The 15,111-nt window shown below is 38.3% G+C and overlaps 2 protein-coding genes across 8 annotated transcripts in view; one reads left to right on the top strand and one right to left on the bottom strand.

The window, feature by feature from the left end:
• Positions 1-136: 136 nt before the first annotated feature.
• Positions 137-1,507, top strand: LOC134647363 (ubiquitin-conjugating enzyme E2 N). Its single transcript, XM_063501698.1, has one exon. The coding sequence runs from the start codon at positions 358-360 to the stop codon at positions 811-813; it is 456 nt and encodes a 151-aa protein (XP_063357768.1). The 5' UTR covers positions 137-357; the 3' UTR covers positions 814-1,507.
• Positions 1,508-8,252: 6,745 nt separating this feature from the next.
• Positions 8,253-15,111, bottom strand: part of LOC134647378 (protein lin-10-like) — a 93,969-nt gene continuing 87,110 nt past the window's right edge. For 4 of the 7 annotated variants that reach the window (XM_063501721.1, XM_063501722.1, XM_063501719.1 and 1 more), the window contains 5 exons: positions 13,957-14,211; positions 12,963-13,284; positions 11,636-11,829; positions 10,576-10,716; positions 8,254-8,442 (listed from right to left, as the gene is read on the bottom strand). In XM_063501721.1, the coding sequence (XP_063357791.1) occupies positions 8,371-8,442; positions 10,576-10,716; positions 11,636-11,829; positions 12,963-13,284; positions 13,957-14,211 (984 nt within the window). In that variant the 3' untranslated portion in view covers positions 8,254-8,370. Of the gene's footprint in view, positions 8,443-10,575; positions 10,717-11,635; positions 11,830-12,962; positions 13,285-13,956; positions 14,212-15,111 lie in introns of all 7 variants that reach the window. The other 3 variants (XM_063501716.1, XM_063501717.1, XM_063501723.1) reach the window with 1 other exon arrangement.

Below are 15,111 nucleotides of genomic sequence, written 5' to 3'. Positions count from 1 at the left end.
GGTTCCATACGACAGACAGAAGGGTTCCAAGTGTCACAAAGGAAAAATTACCGGTTTTCGATGTTGCAATCACTACTTGTATTGAACACTGAACGCAACCAATTCTATATTGCACGTGTTCTTTATGGTAAAAGTCTATAGTCTACACTACAATAAGAAAATTGAAGTATCTGTATCGCTTTTGTAGTCGCGTTTTCAGCAATATCATGGTTAAAATGCTGTTATAATTGGTTAATTCTAAAGACGTGCCTCACTAATCGTCAAAAACACGTGCAGTGGAAAGACAATTAGATATTTTATACAATTATATGATTACTCGCTTTCATTTGACAAATTGCGCTAGACCGCATATTTAAAATGGCAGCTTTACCACGTAGAATAATCAAAGAGACACAGCGATTGATGCAGGAGCCCGTGCCCGGAATCAGTGCGGTGCCCAGCGACAATAACGCTCGCTACTTCCACGTAATCGTCACGGGTCCAGAGGACTCGCCATTTGAAGGTGGACTGTTTAAATTAGAATTATTCCTGCCGGAGGACTACCCCATGTCGGCGCCTAAGGTTAGGTTTATAACGAAAATATATCACCCTAACATAGATCGGCTAGGTCGTATATGCTTGGACATACTCAAGGATAAGTGGTCGCCGGCGCTGCAGATCCGCACGGTGCTGCTGTCGATCCAGGCGCTGCTGTCGGCGCCGAACCCCGACGACCCGCTGGCCAACGACGTCGCCGAGCTGTGGAAGGTGAACGAGAGCGAGGCCATCCGGAACGCCAAGGAGTGGACGCGGAGATACGCCATGGACAACTGAGCGCGCGCGCCGCAGTGCCTCCCACTCGCGACCAGGGTGGACGAAACTAACAAATATATCATGTTTTAAGAGTGCAAGTTATGTTAAACACCCTAGACCGAGTAACTTGTGAACAGACAATTGTGGAAATTTTATTATTAGTGGGAGGGCCACGCTCGGTGCGGGCCGCCCCAGGTTATCCTCTCGCATTTCTATGTAGCCTCGCCCTTATTTGTCTTGAGCGGAGCTCCGGTCGCCCCGTTCACACGTAGCTTCGTTACGATACTAGGTACGCATATTTTTTTACCGTCATCAATGAAAATATCAAAAAAATGTACTTGGAGACTTAAATGTATATATTTCATGGTTATCAAATTTGGTTAATTTTATACAAAGAATAGTGTGTATCGTCACAAAGTTGAATGTCTTTGTAAGTGTCTTGTCTACGGCCACAAGTGCAACCCGCAGTATGCTTGATACATTATATTTGTGTTAGCTGTAACTTCTGGATCTCTAGTGATACTGATATTTCATTTACTTCCCGCTGGAAGAGTTTTAAGCGTTATTTTCACTGATACAGCTCCCTCAACATGATTTCACTATGGATTTTTTGTGTACTATTATTATATCTTGTATAAAAGTTATCATTAAATTGTATTTATGTAATTAATTTGGCTTTGTGAGCAAAACTTCAGAATACATAATATACAAAATTGATTAATATTTTATTTATATTCATTCCTTTCACCTCATCTGTGTGTATGTATATATGTATGTATGTCTGTTTATAATAACATCTGGACCTAAGGAAGTAATTAGTCTTGACAGACAGTACATATTTAAAGTAATGTAAGTAAAATGTTATCCATATGACTTGAATTAGTTTTAGCACACTGTATTTTAAGTTAATAACTCATTTTTTTGTTGAATTTTAGTCCAAGGACAGGCTTGTGGTTAAAAGAACAACCAAGTTTTTTTTTCATATATTTTTTGTAACATTGAATAATTGGATAGGTATGTCTGGGAAGCAGTGTTGGTATAATAAATATAGACCATAATTTATTGAAAGCTTCATTTATTTTGTAGACAGTACCTACTTTCTTATTTGTGTTATTATAAAGGAAAAAGTGATATGGTAGGCTACTGCAATGAGTTCTGTAGCTCCATCTCAGAGAAGAGTTGTATGCAGTGTTGGCCGAAAGTTAATGCGAATTGAAAATGTTGGCCATTAACCATTATAAATTGAACCTTAAACCGTATCTGACGATTATAGTTTACGATTCAATTTATAATGGTTTATGGCCAGCATTTTCAATTTGCATTAACTTTCGGCCAACACTGGTTGTATGTCATATTGGATTCAGAATTTCAAAGTTTCTGGTAAGCTCCTTTAAATGGATGATTGCAGATAGGGTCGCTAGTATGGAGTGCTCCCGGTACTGGTTTTCTATACAAATACAGTATCAGAACCCGGAATTCCCGGATCTCGACATACTCAGTACCGCATTACCTAGTCGCTAGGCACTTTAGGGCAGCGAGTTTGCATAATATCTCAGTGAACTTACTATAAAACTGTCTAAAACACTAAAATGAATGGATTATTCCCACTAGTTACCACCAAGTTGTTACCAGTGGTAACTACTGGGATTTTTTTTACCACTGGTAACTATTAGGAAATATAATTCCGTATTCAGTTTGAATGTGCCAGACCTTTTTTTATACCATTGGCAAACTAACATGGCCCTCCTGATGGTAAGCGGTTACAGTAGCATATGAAAGCTTGCAACTCCATGGGTGTCACATGCGCCTTTATAGCCTTATTTTGTGATGCAAGGATATTTCATCTATACTTCCAACTAAGTCTTATTTATGCACCACAGTATTTTAACTGAGGTCAACTCGTATTGACCTCTCCTATTGATGCTCCTATCTACGTACTTACTATACTAATGGCTCCTCTACACGATGGGCCAGCGCCGGCTACTCCAAGGGACGGAGCCATGCGGTAGAATGAGATAGCAATATCACTTGCTCCCTCTAACGCATAAATGCGTCCCTTGGAGTGGCCGGCGCTGGCCCATCGTGTAGAGGAGCCATGAGATTCGTCGAATTACTTTACCCATCCTATTTTTATTTATTTATTCATATTAATCTATTCTATCTATCAATTTATTTATTAAGGTTAACTGGAAGAAATCCCTTAAAGGGACAAGTTCGCCTTTGTACTGCCTATCCTGTGCCATAAATTTGTGTTTTGTACAATAAAGAGTTTATACATACATACCACTATGGTTTCGTTCAAGTGAAGAAAAGAACGAAATTCTAGAAGCCTTTATAGCGTTAAATTACTGCCGCGTGGGAGCAGTTACGCAGATGGAGTCCTATTCGACTCGTCAGAATGCGAGGGCGTGACATGACTAATTTGGAGACTAGTGTAGATACTGTACGTAGGCAAGCTGGAGCTAGTTTGACTTGCCTTTTCCACTGAGATGTAGCAGAAGTGTTCAACTGTTGGCATAGGCATGCCGGTAGGAATCGAGCTCTATAGAGAGAGAGAGAGAGAGATCTTTATTTGCATACCATTGTATAGATGTTACATACGTGGACCCTGGAAAGGGTGTAGCAAATAATTTGGTAGTTCACAATAACACAGTTTGCTTATTATTAAGTACTTCTTACTAATTATTATCATTCTTATACATTTTCAAAATTTTATAGGTACCCGTCACTGATATATCTGTAGGGTAGGCACAGGCAGTCAACCTTAATTACTTAGTTTTTGATCCGACCCCTACGGATTTTTAAAGATATTTCATTAACGACGGAATCCGTGGAACGCGAGTCCGACTCGCACTTGACTTGACCGGTTTTTTATCTTATTTATTTTATAAGCCAGACATTAGCGTCTTATTATTGTCTTTGCGACAGTCCTGGGTGCCTAGCCAAGATGCCAATCGTTTCCGCTCCGTAGCGAACGAAACACTAATGTCTCTGTCGCACTAATATGGAAGAGTGATAGAGAGATTACCGTGGCGTTCGTTACGAAACAATTGGCATCTTGGCTAGGTATCTTGATTCTATTTTGTTTGTTTATCGCCAACCTTGCCAATCTGCCGGCCTAGCCAAGGTGACAATCGCTATCGCTTCGACAACGAAACGCTTGGTCTCTCTATCACTCTTCCATATTAATGCGACAGTGACAGTTGCGTTTCGATCGCTACGGAGCGTAAGCGATTGGCATGTTGGCTACGCGGCCAGACCTGATAGCATTTGATCTCCGATTCCTAATCTCAATGCAATGACCGATATTGATAGTGACGTCATCACAAAGGACGCGACAAAATAAGGTTATTTCAGTATGCAGCCTCTCGTCTTGCTCTCGTCTCGTAATTTAACTTTTTTAATATTTGGAAAACATATAAAAACTCGAAAATGCGCGTTTTCCCAGAGATAAGACCTAGCTAGATCGATTTTTCGCCCCCGAAAACCCCCATATAGCATTTTAATCGAAATCGTTAGAGCCGTTTCCGAGATCCCCGAAATATATATATAAATAAATAAATAAATAAACAAGAATTGCTCGTTTAAAGGTATTAGATAGATAGATATATTTACCTTAATCTAGGTAGGTATGTAGATTGAAAATAACAGGTATAGCTGGTCGACCAAATCTTGTCAGTAAAAAAAAGGCGCGAAACGCAAATTTTCTATGGGACGATATCCCTTCGCGCCTACATTTTTCAAATATGCCGCCTTTTTCTATATCTATATAATAAGATCTGGTTGACCATAGCAGTAGGTACCTAATAATATTGTACTTACTTATTCATAAACGAACATTAATAAACTAGGTAGGTTTCATTAATTAGGTCCTTTTCGCAGTTAATAATAATGACGAATGACATTCATACATCCGTTTTCCTTATGTAATAGGGAAAAAGGCAAAAGGTCAACTTTAGCACCGATTATCACGGTTGAAATGTTACCTAACATACCATTAAGTACTTGTTAGTCTTATACTTAGAGAACGGCGCCAGCTCGTATGAAGATTATTATGGGGAGACCGAGGTGAGTTGAACCAGAAGTAGATATACCGTCAATTTTGAGATATCTATAACTGTTATCGAACTGAAAAAACAACGTAATAACTCTTTTTTGCTGTCATGGCCAAATTGGTTATAGGTAAACACTTACTGTCGTTGGAAAAAATAACCCACTCCATATTTATATCGGTTAATTAACATTAAAATATTTTGGTGGTAACAACTAACATTAAAAATTCCCATTAGTTACCACCAAAAGTGAGTTGTTGGTAACTACTGAGAATTATTTTTCTCAACTGTTACCACCGGTAACAACTTGGTGGTAACTAGTGGGAATATCCCGTTACATTGGACAATAAAACAACAACGACCAGTTTGTTCAGTTTATTCTTAACTTTAATGCAGACTAGAATAATACTCTTAGAAATGAAAACAACAATAGTTATTTCACATGTTACAGTGTACCTACCATACCAGCTCCCACGATAAAAGCTATACTTATTATCTGTCTCAATGTAAATAAATTTTATTCACAACAGCTAGCAATATAAAATTACATCAGACTATGATATAATATTAACTTGAACATCGATAATGTTTGAATGGTGTTGCCAGCGTCAGAAATTATAGTAAATTCTGGGGTAATTTAAATTTACAACAGGGAACTTGGGAGTGAGAGAAATGGCGATACAAAAGGCATAAAAGACGCCGGCAGAGAGGTAAAATTAACGTGTCTGGAGATAGTATACATAAGGTTAAAAGATTCCATAGGGATAATATCATATAAGCAAGATGTTAAGGGTCCTAATGGTCTTATAATGACGATTTAGTCAATTTAGTAAATATTTATACATAAATAAATATTAGAACGCGTCCTCAGAGCGCTAAGCCTAGCTAAGAACATAGGACATACATTATATTATAGGTTACATAGTAATGCTATAGCGACACTATAAAATTTACAAAATATGATATATCTTTTGAAATGCTACACGAAATAATGCTTTCATCCATTACTATACCCACTAATCAATTCATTTTTTAAATATAATCACTGTAGAATGGTCTTAACACATCGATAGACGTTTAAAAGATGTCTTAAAATTTGTTTTTTCATGGATTCAAACCACATACTACAATTTCTAATTCGAAAGAAAATTTTAATGTAATCACATTTTGATCAATGGTGCATATATGACTTTCAAAATCTATAATTTATTTTCTCAAAATACTGGAGCGCTCTCTCTATTCAAATGAAATAAAATATAAATATATTTTTTTCTATTAAATTAACGAAATTAATGAAATTATTGATGATCAATGAGATAAGTCATGGAATGATGAGATGAAAATGTAAAAAAATGATTATTACAAAATAATGGCAGAGATTATTAATATATTATTTAATAAAAAACTAAGGAGATATTCGACAAATATGGCAACACAAAAGTCTCTGATCAAAGATGGCGTAAATACTATTTTTTTACTTTACTTGACAACGATGATGTACGATAATATATGTATACAATCCGGCGTTCATTTGAAAAATATTACAAACTAAGCAGATATGAATGGGTATGTGATATTCAATCTAAAGGTACATTTAATGGAGTATAAATTCGTATCATGAAATGGTTCGAGCGTAGATTAAAGTCAAATCAAATTACTAGACTAGTCAAATGAGTTACAATTTTAACCGTTATTTATTCAATTTACTTAGAAGTATGTAGTTTCTTGATTTAGAGACCTCTCATAAATTATTAAGGAACCAATTTAGGTATTCAAGTGGTGGTGGTAGTCAGTAAAAAAAATTATAACATTTTACTAATATTAATAAAGTGGGTTTTATTGACAATACTTTGAATAACACTCGAACCTTTTCACAACACCGGTATAAATACACATTGTCATGACAATCAAAGAACTGACACTTGCATTTACTTAAACGAAAATTAAAGTTAACACGTCAGTGTGATAAATGAAAATTTTTTGAATGAATCCCAATTTTATCTCAAATATGCTGGCAACATTCTTAAAATTTTTAACCGCCTCATACTAACTCGCGATTTAAAGCTTTATCTCGAAAAAAAAAGCAATTAAAATTAGATACAGCAAAACTCCCGTTTTAGTAAATGCAAGTGTTATTAGAGAGATACACAACTTATCCTAAGTACCTTATTCAGCCACATAAGCATTTATTAAGCGTCCCGCTCTGTCGTCACGTTTCCCGCGGGATTTCGAGTATTTTGAGGCTAAGCTAGTTGTTGGGCCCTGTCACCGTCACTTTCATACTATAGAAAATAGAGCATATCGTATGTGCGTTCTATTTCGACTTGCGTTTAACCTTTTGACCGCCAAAGACGCCAACTGGGTAACGCACACGATAGGCGTGGCGTTCCAAGGTTAAACTTGTAATTTTTTTTAAATAACAGTAAATAAAATAACTAAATTATTTTTAGTCATTCTTGAGATTCATAAACACAACACCTACCTAATTACAAAAGTTACAAGCCATTTTTAAAATACACGCAAATGTAATTTTTATTACAGATTCATTTTTTTCTCCTGTCGTACACAATATGTAATATTAACAATACGCACGTACTTATACCACACATTACCTAGTTATTTTTATATAGGGAATGCAACAGTAACACAAAGAAAAGTAACATCTTCGTTTTTACCGGCATTTCCCATAGAAGAGGGTCATCACCATCCATACTCGTATACTCTGGCAAACCCACTTTGTCAGTAGAAAAAGGCGTGAAATTCATGTATGGGTGAAGTCCGCCCTTCACGCTTATTTTGCCGCCTTTTTCTACTGACGGAAATGGCTGGCCAAACTATAGCTGGTCAACCAAATCTTGTCAGTAAAAAAAGGCGCGATATTCAAATTTTCTATGGGACGATATCCCTTCGCGCCTACATTTTCAAATATGCCGCCATATGCCGCCTTTTTCTACTGTCAAGATCTGGTTGACCAAATATATACATGATCTGAATTGGGACCCAGATTGTCTATGGTTACGAAAATCTGTCAGAAAGATTGATGCCCAATGTTAGAATAGTTTCAATGTTATGCCTCTCAAAGAAATGGCGACCGCTTTCAGCTATTAGTAACCTGTTATTTTATAGTTTGGAGGTTACAAGGGTTGTCCTCCGATGTCAATTTCGCGCCTTTTTCTACTGACAAAGTGGTTTTGCCAGAGTAATTATAGGGACTTCCACAGATTGGAAAATGTTGCCAGAGATAATCCGGCATCTGCCATCCAGCTATAACCGCGAAAATCGAAGTTCGCAAATTGCGGGCATATTTCTCTGTCACTCTAATTACGCCTTCGTTGGAGTAAAAGAGAAAGATCCCGCAATTTGCGAAGTTCGGTTTTCGCGGCAGGCCCCCAGGTGTCGACCGTATAGAATAAGTCCTCGTAAACGCCTTTACATTTTTTATCTGTGCTAAAGTGAATGTATGACAGGGCCAACATTAAATCTGCGTGTAATATCGTAAGCAGGCACTTGTGTCGCGCGGCGGCGCTTATATGAACACGGGGTTTTCCTGGCCCGTCAGCAGCCGGAACATTGAGGTCGGCATCGTCTTCATTAGGATCTGGAAAAATAACATTTGGAGTCAGATGGAAACAATTTAACAAGCTATATCGCTGGTTGAAACTGCAAAACTGTTAAATCTGTGTGAATTTCATAAGGGATTTTCTACTTTAACTAACAGGTACCCACAGACAAGACATCCTCTAGACTGAGCATAGTAACGCTACCCCCTCTGCCACGTATACGGTAGTTTTACTCCATCTTCGAGTCAATCCCGTGCCGTGATTGGTCCGTGTCTTTGAACGGACCAATCACGGCACGGGATTCGCTCACCTCGTCCCCCCGAACCCCTGTATTTTTGGCAGCATCGGTTTCATGAAATAATTGCTCTAAACTCCGTCTAGAGGATTTCTAGTCTATGCTGGTACCTAAATAAAGTTGTAAACCTACTCCGTTTGGAAAAAATAAGCCTAATAAGAGAGCATTAACTGCTGCTATTTTTGCACTATTTAAGGGTCGGATCGGATGCACCAAACTGTTCGCATCGTTAAAGAGGTCGCGAAATTTTTATGTATGGAAATTGGAAAGTTTTATAGTAAAGCGCCGAGGCGCGCGGCTGACGTTGATCAGTCTGTCAAATGGGGTTGGTGCAACTGGCCCTAAGTCCGACTAAGCTAACGCTGCACGGACTTTGCAATATTTAGCAAATGGTCGATGTCTTATCATAATATTTTTCTCTTAAACCTTCGCGAAAAAAGTTTCTAGCTAATCTGTGGTTCATCGCAACACAATAAGAATTACCTTACGGCTACCAGCAAAGCTTCCGGCCAAGGTGAACGCTGGTTTGCCACAGAATTGCATTGCACCCCGACCAAGGTCAGGGTAATATTGGACCGTCGGAAGCCGATTGGTAATCATGTAATAGGGTATTTGACTACTAGTCAAATCAGTTTCTTTTATCAAACTGTCAAAACAATTTTGCTACTATGGAATTAATATGAATCACTAGCATGCGAGGTCACGATCAAATAACCTACTCTTTATAGTTTTTACGGGTTTTAAAATAGAAATGTTGTTTAAAAATAACTGCTGTCCACGTTACTCTATTAATCTTCTGTTACTTTATTTCTTGCATGGTGTAAATTAATTTATTTTAAATACAGTCAAATACCCTATTGGCATAGAGAAAAAAATACAGAGTGCTCACTCCATACCATGGTATAATAATATACTCCGCCTGGTACTCTCTTCCGAGATTCGCGAATGACCTAACTGTCACTTGCCTACGTCATCATGCTGTTTACAGGTTCTCAAACTTTAAAATGTGGGAGAATTTTAACCAACGGTGAAAATTATTTTAACGGCATTAATTTTAAGTTATTCATGTAGAAACATAGTAAGATAAAACAAATCTATACTGCACTTTTCACTCCTACTCTTACAGTTCCGAATAGAGCAGCCAACCATTTTCGTAACAAAACATTAATTACCAAGCTTACGACGTGAAAAGTTTGGAAAACACTGCGACTGCTGACACTGAGCGAGAAGGAAATAACAATTAACACGCGTTCGACAAGGATGACGGTCAGGGACAAAATGGCGGATTGTCAAATGTGACAGCGCTATCCTGTGTTGCCAGTAGTATAAACAGAATTACCCGAACGTCTGAAATTTATTTCGTGAATCGGAAGATATTGCTAAAGAATAATTAAAAATGACGTGTTTTTGTAAGATTTAAGATAAAATACATATAAATGAAAATTATAAAATTATAAAGAAATATTTTAACTTATTAACCATAGATATAATGTACCCATGTAACATGTTATGTTGAAATAAAGTGGCAATGTTATTGTGATGTAGGCAAGTGACACTCTGGGAAGAGAAGACCATGTTTTATTAGACCATGCTCCATACATCAGTTTTAGTACCAAAAAGACTATTAGCATCTAGCATCGAGTAGCGGAACTATCAGTACTGCTACTTGACAATAGATGTAGCACCGACCGGAAAGTCTTATGCTGTTGAGATAAGACTTTCCGGTCGGTGCTACATCTATTGTCAAGCAGTACTGATAGTTCCGCTACTCGATGCTAGATGTAGACACTGAAATTAATAGTCTGAACTGATGTATGGAGTGAGCACTGTATGTATTTTTTTTATCTATGCTATTGGCTAAAATATAATGTGGTACCTCGCCCACAGATGTCGCCAGTAGATTAACGATCCGCTCGTGCGGGACGGCGACGACGCTCTGCGAGTTGATCTCGATGATGCGGTGGCCGACTCTCACGCCGCCGCGCTCGGCGATACCGCCGCGGAGTAAGCTGCATATCTGTACGACAATCATATTAATGTTAGTTAAAAACATAATCCATTTAGTTATGGAGGAATCAATTTTCTAAATCTATGGAGGTCTATGGAACGATATTCGTTCCATAACCTTTTGAACTCCAAACGGCGCATCCATTTGCCGTGCCAGTGACGCTACGGGGGTAAAATTTAGTTTTGTGAATAAATAATGCCAACCTAAAAGTGGGGTGTTTTTTTAGTAGATTTTCATCAAAAAACGATCGACGGCAAATGCTGTCTTTGGCGTCGTTGTCACGATTTTGCGTTGACGTCAATTGCCGTCTGTGGCGTTCAAAAGGATAAACGTCTTTCGAACCTAAACCTCTCTCTGCATCTGACTGTACATGTACGAATTGTACGAGGTATACTTTTTATCTATATCTCTTGGACGCAGCTGATAAAGGACTCGGGGGAGAGTCGGAAGACAGGTCAATGGCTCATTTAGACGGCGCGCGAACTCGTATACGATTTTAGTTACATTGCGGACCATTGAGGTTACATCAATTCAGTCGATCGATCAAACGACGCAATGTAATCAAACTCGCATGCGAGTTCTTGCCCCGTCTAAATGAAAATGAGCGTTTTCCAAAAAAAATGTACCTACATTTCATTCATGTCTTCAAAATATTGACTTCTTGGGCTCATTTTACTCAGAATCATTTGTACATTCGCGCCTCATACATGAAAAAATGTGTCCCAAGATTTGCTTTCCAGATCGTGACATTTTTGTATGAATAATTTTTTTATTTGTATGAACGTAACGCACTGGAAAAATATTTTCACGTACAAATGGTTCTGAGTAAAATGAGCCCAAGAAGTCAATATTTTGAAGACATGAATGAAATGTACATTTATTTTGGAAAACGCTCTAATGCAAGGACATTTGTAAAGAGAAAACTCACCACTCCATTTTGCACGCTGAACCCGAGCTGATATTTAGTGTCGGGCCGTTTGATTTTCACCTCGACCACGGGCGCGCAAGGCACCACCGTCAACTTCACCACCGTTTGGTTCTTTGAGTTCTTGATGTAAGTCTGACACGTGGAGAGTGGTAGACCGACCAGGCTCACGCCGTTTATTGCGATTATTTGATCACCTGCAAAGTTACAGGGGATTTAAAGATGTATTGCGGATGAAAATAGAGGAAATCGGATATCTTTCGCATCAATACAAGGAGGTCAGGATTCTGAATTGAGATGTCTTACGAATAAGCTTTAAGGGGCCCACTGATTAACAGACCGCCGGACGGTATCGGCCTGTCAGTTAGAACAAAAAGTTGACAGTTCCGAATAACTGACAGGCCGATACCGTCTGGCGGACTGTTAATCAGTGGGCCCCTTTACAGTTAAGTAGAAAAGAAGTGTAGGTTGAGATATAACACTGAATATAAAAAAAAAAAACAAAAAGGACTTACTTCAAAAAAAATGTGGGTTCGGATTGATTACTCAAGATAAAAGACGTATGCAGGCAAAATTTATACAAAATACATCTTCGATCATGTACCTAGTTGGGTTGTCTACTTCTGAAATAAATGTCATATACTAAAGCTTCCAGTGCCCCAGGCTGGCTTTTTCTTAGTATATGACATTTATTTCAGTTTATAATTTATATAGCAGTGTTTCTACTTGAAATAACAACAAATTAAAATATTTTCTGAAAACAGTTTAATTGGTTCTAATATGTATTATCTACTTCTCCTGGGTCTGGGTAGTCCATGAACCAAAAAAGCTGTGCTTTTTTCTACAAAGTTTTTTTATAGGTACATTGTGTTACTGTTGACTTCCGGCAGACAGGATATAATTTTAAGAAGTACTTAAGCGACTCATCTACCCAACAAGAACCTTCTATAGAAAAAACCGGCCAAGTGCGAGTCGGACTCGCGCACGGAGGGTTCCGCACCATCAACAAAAAATAGAGCAAAACAAGCAAAAAAACGGTCACCCATCCAAGTACTGACCCCGCCCGACGTTGCTTAACTTCGGTCAAAAATCACGTTTGTTGTATGGGAGCCCCACTTAAATCTTTATTTTATTCTGTTTTTAGTATTTGTTGTTATAGCGGCAACAGAAATACATCATCTGTGAAAATTTCAACTGTCTAGCTATCACGGTTCGTGAGATACAGCCTGGTGACAGACGGACGGACGGACGGCGGAGTCTTAGTAATAGGGTCCCGTTTTTACCCTTTGGGTACGGAACCCTAAAAACATTAAGCTTCTCCTGAACTTACCTATATTGAGCTGACCACACCTCGCCGCCGCGCCCGCTGGTGCCAAATTAGCGATCACCACCGTCGGCAACATGGACCCCCACCCCGACTCCACCACCACCACCCCCAGAATCTCCCCCTTCGTCTTCGGCACCACCACTTCCTTCTGCAGCTCCTTCTTGGCGAACATCTGTAGTTCATCCCCGAAGATCTCCTGGCTGTTCAGGACTTCCTGGTAGTCCATCTCTTTGACGAAGCTGTGGTCCTCGATCCCGTTCGCTTTGAGGAACTCCATGTATGCCACCTGGAAGGCTTGGCCGATGGATTGTGCAATGAATTGCGCCTGAAATACGAAAGGAAAATTGAACTTTGTAGTAAAACATTTGCTGGAGCGAAATTATTTTTCTTTGAGTATTTTTATCTGGTGCCATGGTGTTTTTTACCCAACTACAGCAATGTAATGAGTATGGTTGGAGGGTTGGAGGAACCGGAGGTTATGTTTGTGTCTCGTGTTCCATCATGAAGTAAAAACTATCAAGCCATCAGAATACAATCCATACTAATCCATACCATACTTAATATAATACTGTCTGTCTGTCTGTTACCTCTTCACGCTTAAACCGCTGAATCGATCTTGTTGAAATTTGGTATAGAGATAGTTTGAGTCCCGGGGAAGGACATAGGGTAGTTTTTATCCCAGAAGTCATCCTTTAAGGGGGTGAAAATGGGGGTGGACATTTGTACGGGGAATCGATAAAAAGCAGATTGGATAAAAAATAAGCTACCCAAATTACTAAATCCACGCAGACGAAGTCGCGGGCAAAAGCTAGTTAGGTATAAATACAGTAGGTACTTAGTTATTAAATTTTTTAGTTATATACGAAGCAGAAACTGCTCGAATGGATACTTTATTTTCTGAGTATTAGACCACTTTAACCGGACTTAATGACTTCATTCATTATAATTAATTATTTATACCTACACATAAGTACATATTTAATAAAGAAACCCTCACCTCTTCACTCTCAAAAACATGGCAAATCATCTTCGGCGTCCTATTCAATTTCGGTTGATCAGAATCCGTCTCGTGCGGCACAAATCTTCTCCTTGCCATAAGAACCACCAGGTCCCCTATATCAGCGATGTACGAAATGGTACGGAGCGCGTGGTCCATCATGATTTCTTTCAGTTCTGTGTTCAGGACCATGATTTTCTCCGTCGATATGAAGAGATCTACTTCTGTGCTTGGCTGGTTTTCACCTTCGGGAGCCTGAAAAAAAAAGTTAGTTTTAGGTTTTAGACTTTTGTTTCATGTGCCTAAAGTACTTGCAAGTTGAACTATTGTAGCGACGTGTCACTAAAATAATAATAACACACAGGTTCTTATATTCATATAGGTACCTAGTCGTTTTTATATGTGTATAACTGTTGATGCTTGTTAAATTCGCGGATTTTATCATATTTTTTTAATAAATGTAAAAATTTAGATAGTGCTGGTTTAACAAACAAATTTATCGATATAGATGTGCTATTCCTTTTGACCCCCACTCGTACAATTTTATATTCTGTCTTAAACAAAAAGTCGTGGTAGTCAAAAGGTAAAAATGTAATACATATAATTTATACTTGATGAAAATAAAAATGTGTTTTAACTAGTAGTATATTCCAGTTCCAATAGTGTTGTAGACATTGCAGTGGTTAAAATTGCATTTTTGTGTTGTTATGTTGTTAATGTTGATTTATGAAACAATAAATAGTTATACGAGCAGAGCTTAGCTTTGACACCTTGGAGGATACAACTAAACGGAGTAGCCATTAACAGGCTTTCCCCTCTGTCGAAAATAGGCGGCCAACGGTCATACACAATGTATGGGCTGACGTTTATCTGACATGGCTATTTTTACGTTACGCATACATTTGACGTTCCCCTCCCCCGCAAAAATCGGCAGACTGTTTTGTACAGAAAATTACAGACATGGCGTCTCCGTTTGATTATATCCTCCAAGTTTGACACACATTACAAATGCTGACATGGTCGCGTGTGAAAGGTACCTTATTGTTCTTTAATGTTGGCATTACTGATTTAATTAAACTACCATTTCTGGCACTAAAACGGCGGCAATTAAAAAAAAGTACCTAAGAAGTTTCTGAAGGTTAAATGTTCTAAAAA

Source organism: Cydia amplana, chromosome 4, assembly GCF_948474715.1.
Source record: "Cydia amplana chromosome 4, ilCydAmpl1.1, whole genome shotgun sequence".
NCBI classification, from domain to species: domain Eukaryota; kingdom Metazoa; phylum Arthropoda; class Insecta; order Lepidoptera; family Tortricidae; genus Cydia; species Cydia amplana.
This window is presented reverse-complemented; position numbering and strand designations above follow the sequence as displayed.